This window comes from Ursus arctos, unplaced genomic scaffold, assembly GCF_023065955.2.
Source record: "Ursus arctos isolate Adak ecotype North America unplaced genomic scaffold, UrsArc2.0 scaffold_7, whole genome shotgun sequence".
NCBI classification, from domain to species: Eukaryota; Metazoa; Chordata; class Mammalia; order Carnivora; family Ursidae; genus Ursus; species Ursus arctos.
This window is the reverse complement of record NW_026623089.1, coordinates 48,420,029-48,438,249: the sequence shown is the minus strand read 5'-3', so window position 1 is coordinate 48,438,249 and position 18,221 is coordinate 48,420,029. Positions and strand designations below refer to the sequence as shown.

The window sequence follows — 18,221 nt, the reverse complement described above, 5'->3', positions numbered from 1 at the left end:
ATTATTTTACATGCATCCACATCTGATGGACAACTTGTAGACCACTCACTTATTTTTGGCTCGGTTCTTTTACTGGAAATATTTGTTATTTACACAGAGGAGGGAAACAGAAAGAATTTTTGTTTCACTGTAAATAAATTGTTTTGAAAAAAACTTAATCAAATGCCGTAGCAGAAGAGAAGCCCAACAAAATCTGAAATGCTATGCTTCTCATTAGCAACAGTCCCTGGTTTTCATTTCCATACTGCCATTTTGGGTTCATATACAATAGAATCTGACACATTTATAGGCAAAGAGAGTTCTTCCATATATATTGTCTTTAAGGACAAGGGGAGGGAGGATGAGGCGGAATAACTTTTGAAACGATTCTGTCAGAGGTAAGCCCATCATAATGGGTGATTTTAAACCTCGTACTTGATAAGGGGCTTCAGGAGGAAACACAACTTCAACCCAGTGCCTCTCAGGAACTGTTTACAACGGTTATTGCTGGCTGTTCTGGAGACCATGCATTGTTCTAAAATTTCATATTGTTAGCATGCAGGAACAGGCTGAAACTGGTAATCGAAGCAGCAAAAACCATTTGCTATAAGAAGATTAAATGTTAATTATAAGCAGTCACATTCCAAAGCAGCATATGCATAAAAAAGCAAACATGCTATTACTCGTCATTCCTCCCCAGTCATCGTTTTTACACTCACACCAAATACAAAATAGAAATCTCAAAAGACAAACAAGCACCACCACAAAAAAAACCAGCAAGAATGATCAATGAGAGGCTCAAAGACAAGACAGAAACAGTTAAAAATGATTGAGCCCCACGTGTTGACAAACCTTTGTGAATTACAACGTCTAGACCAAGATGCCACCGACTGGGAGGGCGGCTCTCTCGCTCTACTTCTGGAATAGTCCATTTTCACTGACACCCCCACCCCCAAGATGTCTTCACCTCTACACTTCCGGGCCCACCCTCTTAAAAGGTAAGGCCCATCTGACCTCCCTTCTGGTGGAGCGATTCATCAGGCTTGAAGGATGTGTGTCCCAGCCAAGAAGAGCCCTCCTCTGGGCCCTTAGATGAGTCATGAACAAGGGCTTGAACTAAAAACGCTTGAGCATTTGCCCGCATGGTGGTAGCTGTTCCAGAGGATGTGGACACTGTGTGTAAAATTATACTCTCAAGTTGTAAAATAAAATTATATCAAAATTAAGTCGTTGCTCTCCTGATTTGGAAAACACCACCCCTTGTCCCCTTCAACTCTCTCTGGCTTCCTAATCCTCCAGTTTTGTTTTAGCAAATCACAGAAATTCAGAACCGCTGGTGTTTTATTTCCATTTCCCCATGACTGTTTCCTTTTCTAGAGCTGGTGTAGGTTAGAAGGTTAATTTCAGATATCAGAGTGCCACTTAAAACTCTCAAGGTTAGGTTTCAAAGAGCGACTTTGAAAGTTTCAGTATTTATTTAAACCAGAAATAAGTTTCTTAATCTACTCCCTGGACACATAAAGTGCCCTCTCACCTTTGGTGTTTGCTGATTTTCTTTTTCACATAGTTATCCACGCTCTCCTCCCAAACCCCAAGCCTCAGAAAAGGGAATTTTCCCCAGGATTTCAACGGTAATGCAAAGTAGAACTATGAGGACATCTAGTGGATCCGTGCGGAAGGGCAGCTAGTCAACAGACTACCTGAACTAGCGGCCTTTCTCTATACGGGAGCAGAAAGGGGACCCTGTGTGCAGTGTCATTTCAGTTCAGTGGTTCTTACAATTCACAGGGGGTGTTTAGGGGGCAGCGGTGAATTCTAGGAGTTGGTTCAAGAGTGGCAACTTGAAAACATGTTGGCTCTGCCGCCACGGCCAGCAGTGGGACCACCTCCGCAGCAGCTGGCTGGGTCCCCTCAAAGCCCTGCTAAGGGTCCTGAGACAGGAAACAGACAAGAGTGTGTCTCTGGTAGGTGTGAACACTGTAGCTACTTGTCATTCCATCTTAGGGCTTTTGGAACTTTATGCTCAATTAATTGGCCCCATAGGCCAGCTTAACTCTGGGAAAGCAGAAATATAAGCCTCCGGGGACTCTGTTTTCTCTTTGGCCCACATCGCAAGGTTCTTGTTCTTGGACCGGTGCCACCAATTCAAAGAGGTTAAGTGGTTGCCAAGAATGAGACCCTGGGTCTCACCTTCCTCCAAAGAACTCTGTCTTAGCCCTTTTACAATTTGAGAAGAAGCTTTTATGTGCTTTCCTTCACCACAATGAAGTGGTATTTATCCAATATTTCCATTATGACTTCCTAGTGCTAATTGTAGAGATGAAATAAAAGTATTTCCCTAATGGACATCATCAAAGCTATCTGTTTACTCGTAAGTGTTTAAAAATGGGGGATTTCTCAGACCTACTCTAGGACCACTTTTCCTCTATTTTCAAGGGTCATGATCGCAAGAAAAGAAACCTGTAGAGAAGTGGCTGATGTGGACGTGGCTCCGTTACTGCTCTTTCCTTGCATTAAACTGACAATCAGCTGTCACACTCCAGTTCTCTGCCGGTTAGCCCTTCCGAGCCAAGCCTGGAATGAAGAGGGAGTTGGACTCCATCCTGTGCTCAGCACCATCTGCCTCCTGCATCAGCAACCAAATTGCCAGCCAATTTCCAACTGCAGAATCTTAATTTCCAGGGTGGGTTGGAAGGGGCAGGAAAAGCAGCGCTGGACTGAGAGGCTCAGGTGGAGTTTTCCAACTGCTGGAGAAAAAGTATTCTAGGTTCAAATGGAGCAAATTCAAAGGCAGACTAGCATGGAAGAAGAAAATAATCCGCCTTTTCAGTTCAAGGATACTTTTTAGATAGCAATGACATGTTTAAAATCAATCCAGGGAAGGAAGGATGAATTCCAAGCCCGAACCCTGAAAATGCTCTTCATGTGCTCAGCAGAACTAAAATTAGAACTAGAAGCATCCATGGAACAAAAGAGTCCACCGAGGTACAGAGTTGAGACATTAGTTTGATGGGACGCTGGGCATCAGAGAGCATTCTTTCCAGTCCTGTAAATGAGGAATGATGTCTTTCTTCACTTAGCAAAATTCCTCCTCGTAGCTTCTGCAGGGAGAAGAAGGATCTTCCAGGTGGGTTTTCCAAGAACAGAAAGAGGGGAAAGAAGAAGCTAGTTAATGTCAGTGGCACTAAGTACACAGAACTAGTTGACCCTGCCCTCTGCACCACGCCACGGCTGTGGAAAGCAGAGGAATTTGGCACCAGCGTTGTTTGGGGATTGACATCCCCTTTTCTGTCTGATTCTGAAGGATCACGAGGTACAGGAGGCACCTCTGCAGGTGTGAAAGTGGCACATGCCCTCAAGCCATCCTTCCAGGCGTTCTGCTGATAAAGGGAGCCACAGAGCTTCCATTTCCGCAGCGTTGCGTGACGGACTGAAGACGTCACTGAAGTGTTCTGTTTGTACACTGAGCAGTCTGTAGCCTCCAACTCCGAAGAGCAGCCAGAATCAGATGACCCCCTTGCATGGTGCAAAGGCGAGGAGAATTCTGAGTGCGGCGATATCTCCAGATGCCAGGACCGCTGGACTGAACTGGTCTGCGGGGTGGGTCTCGTTTTCAGTGGAGTCTCACGTACATGCGTAGAGACCCGACGACGCTCACGGCTGGGGCCACTGAAGGCAGCGTTGCTCGGAGTCACACACAGAAACACTGGCCCTGAAACGGCCACATCTTGTTGGGTGAGAGGGGTCCTACTCTGTGAGTAAGTTAGGGGCTCAGAGACTTAACGGTTGCTTGTTGGGACCTCTCCATAGCTCACTAACGAAATGGAACATTGTCCTTGAGCCATCTTTTCCGCCTGCAACAAGTAAATGGATCTTCCAAGATGCCTGACTAACACCCACAGCCGAACTGGGTATGTCCTAGTGGGTTCTGATTGAAAGCAAGACTTTATTTTAAAGCAAGGGAACTTCATAGGCTGCAGGAAATAATTACCACTGTGGAAATACTTATCTCCAGTAAGGTGGCTTAAGATACTTACAATCCCAAAGTTTGGCGTTCAATTAATCCTCTAGAAAGCACTTTCTTGCATAGAGAGGTACATACGTTGTAATAAATACATCGTTCTCTCTATAAAATATCTCTATGCTTATATATAAAAATGTTCATTTTTACATATAAAGTACTGGTACATATCATATATATATCACAACCCAGGAATATATATGTAGCATATGTGTCTCCTTCAGGGTAGGAATTCAAGCTCAGTAGCAGAAATCAGGTCTAATTTATCAAAGGCAAGCATGACAATGACCCCCAGTTGATGAGGCATCTACAACCATAGTGGTAATTACCTCAGCCTACTCAGCGTCCCCTAAAGGTCCCAAGACAAGGCCTTCGAGAGAAACACTGTGGTCAAGGTCTTATTTTCAGATGGAAAAATAAGACAGTGCCAGAAGCTGGCAAGAGGCTGGGGGGTGGGAAGATGAACGGAGTGGGGGGGGCGGGTTCCCTGCTCTTGGGGGGTCTCCAGCTCCAGGCTACTCTGTAGACCATGTTGGATGAGGGAGTTGGGGCATGATGTCACTGCTACATGCAACATAAATACCAAAAGAAAAAAAGAAACTGAAACTATACAGAAAATAAAAGAAGTATCTCTTCTAGAGAAAGACAGAGGGAACTGGACTCCGGGCTACTGGGAACCCGTTTTACTCACAATATATCACTACCAGTGTGCAGTTAAAATAGAGTAGGGGCCGTATTCCAAGGCAGCAAAGAGAAAAAAAATAAATCAAAAATATGTCAATGATTAGAAGTTCAAGAAAATTCCTTCAAACACATCAATTCAGACATGACTTGTCCCCTGGGAGTCCACCCTTTGGCAAACTTTTACAGGCTGGGGGGAAAAATGTAAATCATTAGACCAGGTTTGTTACACAGAAGAAGAAAATGGGTAAATAGTAGATTCTGAGAGCTTGCTCCTTGGCCAGACAGCTGAATTTGACTCTCTTCCTTGATGGAATGCTATGAAGAAATGGAAAGAAATGCAAAAGTTAAACTATACTACCACAGGATTTCCAGAAATGGAACGTCCACACTCGATATTTCTCCAGACAGTATGGCATGAAATGTTCAAAGTGAATGGGGAGGTGGGGGTGGGGGTGGAAGGAGAAGAGCGAGGTTGGGAGGGGAGGGTTAGGAAGGTACGGATAAAGACCAATGACTGTCATCAGCTCTGCTCTCATGGAGGTCTATCAGTCTAGGGTGAATTATCAACACCTGGCCTAAAAGGTTTGGATGAATGACTGTGTGAGTGAGCTGCCCTCTCTGACTTAGGGCGCGGGCAATGTGCACTCTGAGGCACAGGAACCCCCCCGCCCCCAATGCATTAGTCACAGTTCTAGCTCCTTCTAATGAAAGTTTCTTTGCAACCAAAACCTATCTTCCCCAATTTCCTGACTTCCCTGGTATGCATGGGGAGGTTCGTGTTTAATAATTCACTTTATTCTGACCACCCTTACACATGCACATCTGCATCCTGCCATCTATAACACAGGCTGCTGTGGCCTTTTAATCAGGAAGAGCAATATTTGGACAATTTTGATTGTTATCAAACATTAACCTCACAGCCAGAGGCCTCTATGAGATGAAGAGCCCAAGAGGGAAGGGAGTACAGACAGACAGGGGCAAGACCCCTATCACACTGGCTTGGCTTTGGGAGACAGGCCTTCCATGGCAATCCATGCCATGCATGGTGAGAGATCACACCCTTCACTGGCTGAACCAGCTTTAAGGGGAAGGAAGAGAATAAAATTATTTCAAGTAATTATGTGCCTCTCCCTCTAGGATGAAGTTAAAGTCAGCCGTTGTTTGCTTGCCTGGAACCAGAGTGGAACAATATCTTAGAGGCCTTTTCCTCATCCCTAGGGACTTAAAAGCTTTCTGCTGAGTTCCACTGCAGTGCCTAGGAGGAACATTCTAGTATCAGAGCAGGGGTCAGAAACACTTTCTCTCCATTATTCCACCTTCTACCTTTGCCTGCCTGGAGGCTGTTCTCTCTCCAGTCACCACGGAGACCATCTAATACAGGAACTGATGATGTTGTGTCCTTGCTCAAAATCTCCCAATGGCTGTATCAGTTATAGGACTACCCCCTGCCTTCCTCTCTGACCTTGTTTCATTCCACTCTCTTCCCAGTCCCACCAGCCCCACTGGCCTTTCCTTCTTTCCTTCCTTCCTTCCAACACTTCAAACTTATTCCTGCCTCTTGACCTTTGCCCCTGCTCTTCAGCCAACCTGGACAGGGTCTCAGCTTCAATATCACCTTCCAAGACAGGCCTTCCAGACCTTTCTGGCTAAAGCAGAATCCTGACAAGTTCCCCATACCCTCAGGCAGCCTCCTCTATCTGCATTTAATGGTTTCTATGATCATTTTTTGTCTCCATTCATTAAAGTGAAGGCTTCAGGAGAACAGTGATGTTACCTTGTTCACCCCTCTATCCCTAGCACCAAAAATCCACGTGGCACAAAGAAAGTACTCAGCAATATGTGGATGGCTAATCAATAAGTCAATTTCAGTGGTACCCCACGGGACCAGGTTCTTTGGCAGATATCTGGTCATGAATAATTGGCCTTGGCACTCTCCTGCATTTCCCAACCCCTCTGCTACAAGAGCTTCCTAGAAAGGAGTTGACCCTTTTGTATTTGTTACTCTCATTTCCTTCCACTTTGGGGTACTGTGTTCCTCTGATGGAAATGATCTGGGGGATGCCTGGTCAGCCAAGCTGTGTTTCTGTGTTCACAACCAACCAAGAAGGGCTGGGTTAGATGGCCTGATAAGGATGGCCTTTTGTGTCAATGACTCAGGGGGCTTGGAAGTGCAGTGGGTTTGTTCTGGGCCTTACACACCCTTAGATGCTCCCCTTAGGTTATCAGAATCAGAGAATTCTTAGACCTCAAGAACTTAGCATCTCTTTGACTGTGACCTTGATAAATGTTCATCTTAGTAAGGTGTCAGAGCTGGGGGGAATGGAGCCATGTGTATTCAGTCAGCAGAGAAAGCAAAACAATGGGCCTAAGCTGCCCCAAACTTGGGAACCAGCCTGAGGATTTCTACAGAAACTGCTCTGGACCAAGAATGCTCCCATGGGGATTTGCCTAAGAGACCGAGCGTCTTCACGCCCCAGCAGAGTAATATTTATATCTTACTGGTTTGGGGTTACTGTGTCCCCCTTCGGGAATGCAGTGAAAAAAGCCCTTGCTTTGGTTGGCATATCCCAGGAATAGTGCTTTTCTATCTGGTTTCCGCTTTTGAAAAAGTATTTTATGGGGCAATCTTTCATAACTGTGCTCTACTCATCACACCCAAGGTCATTGCCTTGCCCTTCTCTCTTGCAAAAATGATTAGAGCACTAAGTGCACAGCATGGGAAGGCCTGTGGGTGAGACTAAACCCCTGTCTGGTGGGTCTGCGTGACTCTTAGCAATCTCATCCTCCCACTAAACTTGGAGACTTACTTTCCTCTTTTTGTAAAATGGAATTAATAACATCCCCTGACAATTACCCAGGGTTAGGGTGAGGATCAAAGAAAATAATGATCATAAATAAGGAGGTCTAAAAACACCAAGTCACCATAGGAAGGAAGGCATCATTATTATTGTTTTCTTTAGGGCCGTGAACAATTTCTATTAGGCAATGCAACGCAACTGCTGCAAGAGGCATGGCCTTCTCGAGGCACGCCTACTTTAAGTCCTGGTTTCTCGGGAGCTCATGATTCAACTTTCCTGACTTACCATATCTTTCTCAAGAGGTCCTATTGACAAGCTGCTTTGGAAGAGATTTGAGACAGGATACGCCAGAAGCTAATGAGCCCGATCGGGTCTACCCCAAGGAGCAATAATGGTGTTTGAGGTTGGTTATTGGAGCAATGGCAAATAAAGCTGATTGGTAATGGCCACGTTCTCTTCCTGGGCCAGCCTGAGGGTACTACAAGGGAAAACTCGGGATCTTGGTATCAAACCTTGCCGCAGTCCCAAATGGAAAGAGAATCAGCTCCCATTTGGGCGACAGCGTCTTCGGACTCAGTTTCCCTTTCAGCCCTAGTATAACCCTCTTCACACTTGGTGGTCCCACATCCGCTGGAAATCACTATGCAAAAATCTTCCCTCCTCCTTGGTCTTAGCTGTCCTCCTTTTCATACACCATCTGACTACATTCAAGTGGACACAGCCTCCCTTCAGGGTCCAGAGGTGAGGGGTAGGCACTAGGTTCACTCAAAGGTGTTGATGGTGGTGATTTTTCATCCTCTGCTCTAATAAAGTGAGGACAGGCATTTTTTCATGTCTCTTTAAACTGCTGGGTGAAACATAAACATATTCAAGAAACCTCTTGATGTTTAGTGTTTCTTTAATAGGAAAAGGAGAAGGGAAACAGAATTGGGGAAAGGGAAGGGGGAGGGGGAAAGAAACACTACTTACGCCGTTTGCAGCCGCATTTTTTTATTCTTTTGGGATCTGTGATGTCATCATGACAGGCCTTGCAGTAAAAAAATGCCCTGGAGAAAGAGAATGGAAAAACTGACACGTTTCATAATCCGCCCGAATGAAACGAGCACCACATTTCCTCCGCCGTGATGCCAAATTAATGAAACACGCCAGCACTAATTTCCTTTCATCTTTTGAAAGGTTTAGACGTTTACGGACGGAAATGTTTGTTGCAAGACCTTTTATTTCAAACACAGGATTCTGCAATTTGAGTTAGTGCTTCTTTTAATAAACTTTCCTTTGAAAAGGAACTGGGGGAATGGCTGCCGATGGGACAGCCTGGGTCTACTGGCTCGTCTTTCGTTTCTGAGCACAGCATTCAGTGCTGCTCTTCAGAACACGCGGGCAACCAGCCCCAGGCCCTTGGTGGGGAAGTTGAATCCGTCCGCGAAACCCTCGCCGTCTGGTCAGATATTTATCGAAGGGGCCACAAGGATCAAGTTCCACCGTCAAATAAACACATTAGCCTTGTCACTTGGAAAGCACATTTCTTTCCAAAGTGAGAGAGGTTAAGGAGGAAGATGGGCAGGGAAAGACAAAAGTGGTGAGTCAAAGGGGTCCTCTGTCAAATTTCTTCTGGCATTTCATAGCCCATATTTGGTCTCAAACTGGAAGAACCAATTCCCACACTCTCCAGCCCAGAGAACATGTAATAAATGGAGGTTTTCTTCTCATGGTAAAGCACAGCTCAGCTGAGCACTGCAACGGGGTGGGCAGAGAGCACTCGAGGGTTGGGTACCCAGTGGAAGCAACCAACAAGAAAACCTCCTCGACTAACTAAAGTGTCAAGCTGTGATTACCAAGCATATCGCCTGTGTCAAAGATATTCTGGATGAGACAAAACAAGATCATTCAAGCACAGAACGCATAGGACCTAGAACAGCACTGGAGGCCTATATCCTTTCGGGACAAGGGATTACTGGGATAAAATTCACTGGAACAACCTTACAAGCTCTGGGTATGGGGACTAACAAAATCCTTGGCTTCACCACTCCCAACGTGAAATTGAATGCCAGGGATAAACATGGTCTTCCCTTGACCAAGATTAAAAAGAAAGAAACACAACTCTTGACTGTTCTATTCCTAGGTTCCTTCATGTTTTCACAGGACTTGCACATGATTGGCATCAGGGGGAAACCAATATTAAGACTTTGGGATCTGGAAGAGATTTTGGAGGTCCCCAAGACTCAGTGTCCTCATCTGTAAATTGAGGAGGTTGTCACAACCTGCCCAAAGTCATCCTGTGCTGGGCTTGGCCGGCCCCAGGACTTCTAAATCTAAGCCCAATGCTCTTTCTGCCCTAGCTTCTCAATCACTATTTCTTTAAATACCAGTGTTCATCCATCTTGCAAAAAAGAAAAAAAGAAAAAAGAAAAAAGAAAAGAAAAGAAAAAAGAAGAGAAAAGAAAAGAAAAAAGGTAGCTGACTATTTGCTCTGAGTGGCAATGTGACTAAGAAAGGGGAATGGAGGAAGCCATTTTGTTTCCACCATTTTCTCCCCCACTTGATGCTCCTACATATAGTAACAATAACAATAACAGGGAACATTTATAGAGCACAGACTATAGGCCAGGAGCTATTCTAAGCACTTTCTAAGAATTAATGAATTTGATCCTCAAACAACCCTTTGAAGGAGTAATGATTATTATCTCTGTTTTATAGATAAGGAAACTGAAGCACAGGGAGGTTCTATGACCTGTCCAAGGTCACACAGAGCCAGGATTCAAGTCCACACAGCCTAGTTCCAGAGCTCAAGGTCTTAAAGACATCTCTAATAAAGAGATGATGAAATAGTGATAAGTCTGAGTAGATCGTTGAGAAGATCAAGTGGATTACTTCATGAATTAAAGCTAGATTCTGAAAATAAAGGTAAAGTTAACGAGTGAGATGGGGCCAGGGAGCGGGGCGGGGGTGGGGGGGGTGAGTGGGGGTGGGGTCTCTGGTCTGCAGTCCTGGAGACACCTCCCCCACCCAGAAGGAGCACAGTATCTAAGCTCCAGCTGAGTTTTGCCAAGTGGCACTTCTTTGCAAGCACCATGCTCTTCCCCACACATCTCTGTCTCTCTCATACTTACCTGGCAAAGCCCCCACTTTACTGCACACCTGCACCTGAGCAGCTGAGCTCAGGAGAGGGAACACAACTCTGCTGCCTGATCTCACTTCAAATCCACGGCCATGGATTCCAGAGCACTTTTCACACCCCTCAGGCCTACTGCATATGCCCTCCTTCCACCTCAATCCTCTCTGCTCTCCTTCCCACTTCCTCTTCTGCTCACCCCACCCCTTCCCCAAGTGGCCCTTGGCTGGTGACCTTAACACACGCACCATCAAGAAGACCAGATCCATACCCTGGAAAGCTGGTCTTTAGGGTCTCCTTGTCCTCTGGTTTCCTGTTGTGTTCGGCCAATGGGAAGAGCCAGCAGGAGACTGGAGGATGGGAAGGGAGAGTTCCTCCCTGCTGGGTCATGAATTGGTGGTGGCCACATCTCCACACTACAGAGGACTCAGCTCCTGCCAGGCAGCCTTTCGTACGCTACAACCTCTCTCTCAGGTTCTGATAGCTCTCCTTCCCCTGGACTCTGTAGATTCAGGGCTGAGAATGGCTCACCTCTGTTGCTAGCTCTGGGGTGCTTTGCCATCCCCTGTCGGTTCTCCTTAACTCTCTGCCCACAACTTTATATGGTCCCTTCATAAAACTCTCCTCTCTTTTCTCATTTAGGTATGTCATCTGTTTCTGGCCAGGACCCTCCCTGATACGGCACCCAAACTGACACCTCCAGCCTTCATCTTTCCCCCCAAACTCCAGAATCTTAGCTCTAACTGCCTTTATGACCATCTTTATGTGTATGTTCAGTTACATATCGCCTACTTAACATAGCCAAATAGAAGTCTTAATTTCCTACACCCCAAACTTGCTCCTCTTCTAGCTTTCCCCATCTCAGTAAGGTGGGGAACCCCTATCCACCCAATTGCATAAGCTCCAAGTCTAGGCTTCATTCTTGATTCCTCTTTTTCCCCCTCACTTCTTACCTGCAGTCCACCAGTGGGCCCTATAGATCCTCTAATAAAATATATTCTGAATCAGTCTCCCTTCTCTGCACCTCCACTCACCAGCCTAGCCCACGTTACTGCCCCTCGCTTACACTATGCAGTCTCCCGTCTCTGGGCCCCTCCCCTATTGCACTACATCCCATTCTTTATAATGGAGGGGAGAGACCTTTCAATAAGGTAATCAGACTACAATACCCCCAGCTTAAAACCATCAATGACTCCATTTTATAACAACCCAACCCCTCTATCAAGTCTTACGGGAGCCAGCCCGGCCTTTCTCTTTTACCTCGTCATCCCACACTACTCCCTCAGACACACTTTCCTTCCCTGGGCTCCCTGCACACAACATTGTCCCCACCTTGTCTCCTCTTCCCTTCTGATCCTTGTATGATGGGCTCTTTCCCATCACCTCCATCTCTGCTCAAATGTGGCTCCTTCGGAGCAGCCTTCACTTACGCCCAATCTAGATCGGTGACCCAACTGCATTAATTCTTTGGTTAATGTCCCATAAATAATCAAAACTGCAATTCTCTTCCCCCTAGAACATGAGCCTCTGAGAGCAAGGACTTCGTTGTTCACTACTGCTTCTCTGGCACCTGGTACAGAATATTCTAGAAAGTGAGTGACCTGAAGACATTTGATGGGTGAATGAGTGTGAGAATATTGCCCAGTAATGCTAGATCTGCAAGTTTTTCAGGAGAAACCAGGAATAGGGATTTTACAATAAAAGATGATGATGTCTTCCTCTTGGGAACTCATTTATTTGTTAAAATTGTGAATCAAATGAATTCTGTCTGCAAGCCAAACTGAGTCAATGGGGCACCATTTTGTGACTCCTACATCAAAGACTGTGGGCCAAGGTCATTTGAAAAGGAAAACATTTAGTGGCAAGGAACAGGGGACAAAAGACCGAATGTTCACCCCAAAGTGACCTTTCTAAGACTGGAATGGATGCTTTCACTCCTCTTTTCCTAAAACACGGCATCTGAAAGTTTCTGTGAGCTAAAATCCGTTAACTTCTTTGGTTGCTTTTTTGTAGGAGAGGTACACACTCAATCCTGGATCATCAGAATCAGCTTTTTCATTTTTACAAAACTTGTTTCGTTTCATTCAAATCTCCAAGGCCCTTTCTGTGGTTTTCTGCAGTCTTCATCTATTTGAAATCCCCTAACTGACAGCATTTGCTCCGACACATCACACACGACGGAAAATTACAGGCTGCTGTTGTAGCTGATTGTGTCAGCATGTATATGTGAATACCATAAAGCACTGAAATGAGACATATTGCACTCCCTAATACAGGAGGTAATTTGTTTTTTGGACTGCCTGGTATTTGTGACATTCATTAGCGAGAGATGCAATAGGAAATAGAATTACACAAATGGGAGCTTCATGTTCTATTTGCTCTCTGGGAGGTACACGTGATCTACGGCGCCGCTGTGCTCCCCAGCTCCCCTGTACATGGGGTTGAGACGCGGCTGGTGTGTCTCGCAGTCTAGATGTGAGCACAACCTTCTGTTCCAGGGGACCCGGTGGGGGTGGAGGGGTCTTCCATCCCATTCATCCCCCCTTCCGCTCAGGTGAACCCAGTTCTCAAGGTACTCCTGAAGAACAGTCAGATCCGTGAACTGGATAAGAAGATTTTCTGTCCCCATCTGAATAATAGCAATTCTTTCCCAATTTGTATTAGTAAATTTAAGCTTTTAGATAGCTCAGTTTAAAGAATTTTTCTTTTTTGTTGTTGCTTTTTTGGTTTTGTTTGTGTTTTTTGGCTTTTTTGTTGTTTGTTTTCTTTTTTTTTTTTTTTTTTGGTTTTGTTTTTGTGGGGGGGGGTTTTGTTTTGTTTTGTTGTTGTTATTATTGTTGTTTTGCTTCTCCACCCCATTTTTCCCCCCTAAAAGCTTTTATAACTAGTATGGTTAGTTTGTAGGAGTGGATGGAGAGGAAAAACTTAATAGGCATCAGCTGTCAATTATGCTAGCTCTGTGCTCAGCATGTCAGGCTCACCTCTTGGCAGATAATTAAGAAGGTAAGCTCTGGCACTGGACTGCCTGGCTTTACTACTCACTAGCAGTGGGGCTTTGGGCAAGTTAGTTCACCGATCTGCACCTCAGTCTCCTCATGTGGAAAATGAAAATAGTAACGCTACCTATCCCACAAGGCTGTTGAGAGGATGACGTTGAGTTCATGGTACCTGGTACTTAAATCAGGGCTGCACATATTAAACTCTACATAAGAACTGGCTTATAAATTTGGTAAGAAAGTGTGGGTTTGGGAAAGGGAAAGACCATTTCCAATCTGGGCTCTGCCACTTGCTTATGTGCTGTATAACCTCGGACAAATCATTTATCTCAACTTTACAGATGAGGAAACCAAAGCCCTGATGGTTTTAGAAGACTCACCTTATGAGGTTATTCTGAGGACTAGCAAAAATGAACGTGGAACACTTAGCACAGGCCTGGCTTTGAGTGGGAACTCATTGCATGAAAACAATAGGCTTCCATAAATAATTATAGACCTTTCGCAATTAATCATTTATTTGAAATATTTTAAGTAACATAATTGTTAAAGTGAGTGACCTGACTGTTGGAGCCACATTTTCTGCTAATAAGTTTTTCATAGTTCATAGGATAGACTCAAATATAACAATATTCCATGGTGTTCTCCAAAGAGCCCTATGATTCCTGAGCTGCTTAAACAGGTTTAAGGATACTAACAAACGTGTCATAAAACATTGAGGTCAATGAAATCCTGGGCTACACCTCAGAGGCTTAAGAATTGAACCTGACAACTTCAACTACTTACCTAGAAGGCCATAAATAATTGAATATTTCATCTGAAATTAATCCAAACCTTTTGAGATTCCATTTGGTACTTAGATTAGAAAGCTGCTAATACTCGAGTACATTTGCCTGGATATTAGGTCAAGAGTACTAGACAAGGAACCAGTTGTCCTCTGTTGTGTTGTTCTGAGTCATCAAGAATCAGGATGACCCTGAACAATCACTTCAATTCTCTGGGACTCAGTTTCCTCCCTTGCAAAATGAAGGAGCAGTGAACTAGGCCCTCCCAGTTCAAAAACGTTATTACTCTCATTCAAAGATGTGAAATCAATTACATGAAGAGAAGTTCATGGAAGCATTTGAAAGCAGTCTCTTCTTCCTAAGACTTGACACCACTGATACCCATGGACACGTTAAGAAGTTTTGGGGTTAGGGCCCTATACATATTGAAAGCATTCCCATCATGGTGGATCTAAGAAGTCTGTGGCCGGGTCAGAAAGGAAGGCAGATAAATATGAACTCTTACCTTTTAACTTCTTTGGCATCGCTTGCGATGAAAAATCCTAAAGTACCTTCTTGGATCTTAAGATGGTTTCCAGGATTAATTAATATACTGCTCAGTGAACAAAAACAAACAAAGAAGACATATTTGTGAGGTCATGTTCTGAATAAAACCTTGAAGGCTACACTGTACTGTTAATTTTATAGGGGGCCCACTAGTCTAATGCTTTTCCCAAAGATGTTGTCTGGAGCTTGATGTCCACAGTCCCAGATATTTAAGTGGACAATGCCATCATGAAGCTCTGCTGCTCAGTTCCCAGGTGGGCATACTCCCAGTTGCAGAAATCAAAGCACATCTAGGTTTCAGGGCTGGGGGTGTATAATGGGGTTGCCACCACGGGCTTCTGATCTGATATGTAGCCCTCCGGAAACTTCTGTTGATGGTCAACAGTGAATGTTATTGGTCTAATAAAGCTATTGCTATAACAATTTTCCATTAGATGACAGAGCATTAATGGGACCCCTATATGCATCCAGAAACATACACATATACATGTATTACTGCAGGGAATGGTACACGACACCCGTAACCAATGCAGAAGCAAATATCACATCTGCACGACGTTGGTAAAGACATGTAAGTGGACTCCCGAGTGCAGCCTATGTAGAATGACTTGGATCGACCCAAACAGTGAAAAAGAAAAATGCCAGCAGTTGGAAACGATTCCAGTCTGCTTTTACCAAAATGCATGGGAGCGTTTGAATAAGTGTGTGTCTGGTACATCCTGATAGGGGCAAACTGTAATTATAAAACAAATGCAAATTATCCCTTAAAAAAACTTCCCCTTGCAGGGAAGTACGGACTTAAATAGACACTGTCCTATTTCAAAGTGTTATAAATAGATTAGCTGACCAAGTTGTGTTTGCACTGACAAAAGAGATATATGTATCCGAATCTAATAAATGGGTGAAACAAACAAGTTTAATTTGCTGTAGATCAAGAACAGAATGCAGGAATGTATTATAAAGAGACTAAAAGGCTGTGGGCTTAATGGACAGGGAATTTAGGTATTCTGGATGCAGCCATAGATACAACAGAGGTGTTCTCTGATCTGAAAAGCTGGCTTTAAGGTAATAGATGCTTGGAATCAGGTTAAAGGAAGTCCTCAACTGCCTAAGACAATAAAAATGGAGGATGGTAATTAACATGTAATTTTTTTACTGCTGGCAAAACTGTTTCAGGAAAGTGCTGTGGCCACAACAGAGTGATGCGTCTGTAGCAATACAGGAAGGACCCAGGTGAACTTTTGTTCTGCCGGGAGGACTCAGAGTGGATCATTATGGCAAAATAATTGTTTGTGGTCGCAAGAACATCCACTATTACCCATAACGAGACCTGACAGAAGGAAACCAATCCTGTGTCATCACTGTTATTAACACTAAATAATAGACAGGGACCACAATGATTGGTCTGTTGCCTGGAACCACAGGCAACAATGAGATTCTTCACAAATCAGGAAGCAGCAGACCACACTAATAGCAACAGCTTGCAATGGGCAGCGGCCCTGGACAGGCACCTCCTAATTACCCCCCTGCCAATTCTTTACATCGGTTTAACAGCCCTCTGACTTCTCATGATCATGAGGCGAAAAGGGTCAGAGCTTATACAGTTTAGGTGGACTCCTTTTTCAAAGCCAATTAAATGTGGTGTCGTAGAAAAGCAGAATTCTGGACTCTGCACACTTTCTTACCCCCTTTGCTGTAAGGCGGTACTTGTATGCCCTGTCTCCGCAATCAGAAACTGCGCCCAAATTCCAGGATCCCCTTTTAGTAGCTGTCTGGCTTTGGGCAAATTACTAAATCTCCCTCAAATTCAATACCCTCACCTACAATGAGGATGATGATCAGAGTCTTTCTTCAGAGGATTAAGCAAGATGATGCACTAAAGGCTCAGTGCGTATTGGTTATTGTTACTTTCATTATCTATTACTGAAAAAAGGGCCAAAAGTGGATTTCGTTTTCAATGGAATTAGATTTTCTTTAGCTGGCCCCATGGAATGGATCACAGGTCTTCTTATCAAAATATCCCGTTCATAATAAGACGAAGGTACAGGGTGAAGAACTGTACATTTCAGAATAATGTACAAGGACATACATGGAAAATTCTGGGTCTGTATGGTGTCTAAGGAAGCTAGTTCCTTAAAGCTGGAAAAATCTACATTTTGATATGTACTTATATAAGAGCGTAAAAAAAAAAGCTTCTGAGTGAAAAAAAAAATCCTATCATGATTTCAACGATGCACTTCAAAAGGGGAAATTTGACACTCATCAATGTCTTGGTGACATATATGTGCAAAACAAGCCTTGCACAGAATCCTTTTTCACATTATGTGCTTCATTAATTGCACTCCAGTGATCAAGCCCACTGTGTCATGGGAGGAAGACAGTGATAGCAAGCTTCCTAAAGTTTCTTTTCATTTCCTCTGTTCTTTATCAACAGTGAACAAGAATTGGCTTACAATGAGAATTTGGGATTGTCATTCCAGAGACAGCAGGTTGAGATCATTTATTATAGCCCGCGAGCCTGCTTTCGTCAAGCTAGTGCGGTGGAGGGGAAAGATCTGGGGCGCTGATGGAAGGCAGATTTGTGTTCGAATCTGTTTCTCTGCCAGGGCCAGTTAAGCGAGCAGGTGCATGTGTCAGGTCTAGAAGTTCAGACCCTGGCCTGGGGCATGTGGGTGCCCCTCAGCCTCGCTCTCCTCCTCTGTGAAATGGAGTGAATAATCTCTAGCTTATGGTGTCACTAAGAGAATTCAAGTACATACTATGTGCTGAGCGACTGCCACATAGTAGATCCTGCATGCATGGTCACTAATAAAAGTAAGCATGGTTATTAAAACAACTAAATGAGACGCAAACAATCCCTCACGTGGTCTCAGCTCTCCATTTTGTCCTTGGTGCAAATAAATTACCAAGAGGCCCCCTATTGGCATTTGAAAGACCTTTCTACTGATCGCCGTATCCAAAACATTACAGCCCTCTACAACATCTGGAGATGGGCTAATTTGGACTGGCTTTTGGCTGCAGAGTTGAGTGTCTCTCTGTTCCTCAAAACTTCAGCACCCCCAAGGACATCACTGCCCACGTGAATTCCAGGGTGCCTTCTCGTTCTCTTTTGCAGAGGGCTTAACGAGGAGTAAGAGGCTTTAAATCATCTCTTTACATCCAGATCAGGCTAAGGCAGCCTTCTGGGTGGGAATTGAAAGAAACAGCCCAGATCTTGAGAATAATGAAGGAAAGAAATCTAGATACATAAGAATCTTCACTGTGCTAGATTCCGCTCATGTATTTAAGGGTTTGCTTAGGGAA

The 18,221-nt window shown here is 44.3% G+C and overlaps 1 protein-coding gene across 9 annotated transcripts in view; it reads right to left on the bottom strand.

The window, feature by feature from the left end:
* Window positions 1-18,221, bottom strand: part of KCNMA1 (potassium calcium-activated channel subfamily M alpha 1) — a 717,414-nt gene that overhangs the window by 126,021 nt on the left and 573,172 nt on the right. For all 9 annotated transcript variants that reach the window (XM_057308339.1, XM_048218924.2, XM_057308341.1 and 6 more), the window contains exons 17-18: window positions 14,878-14,964; window positions 8,452-8,528 (exon numbers count right to left, since the gene is read on the bottom strand). In XM_057308339.1, coding sequence (XP_057164322.1) covers window positions 8,452-8,528; window positions 14,878-14,964 — 164 coding nt within the window. The remainder of the gene's footprint in view (window positions 1-8,451; window positions 8,529-14,877; window positions 14,965-18,221) is intronic.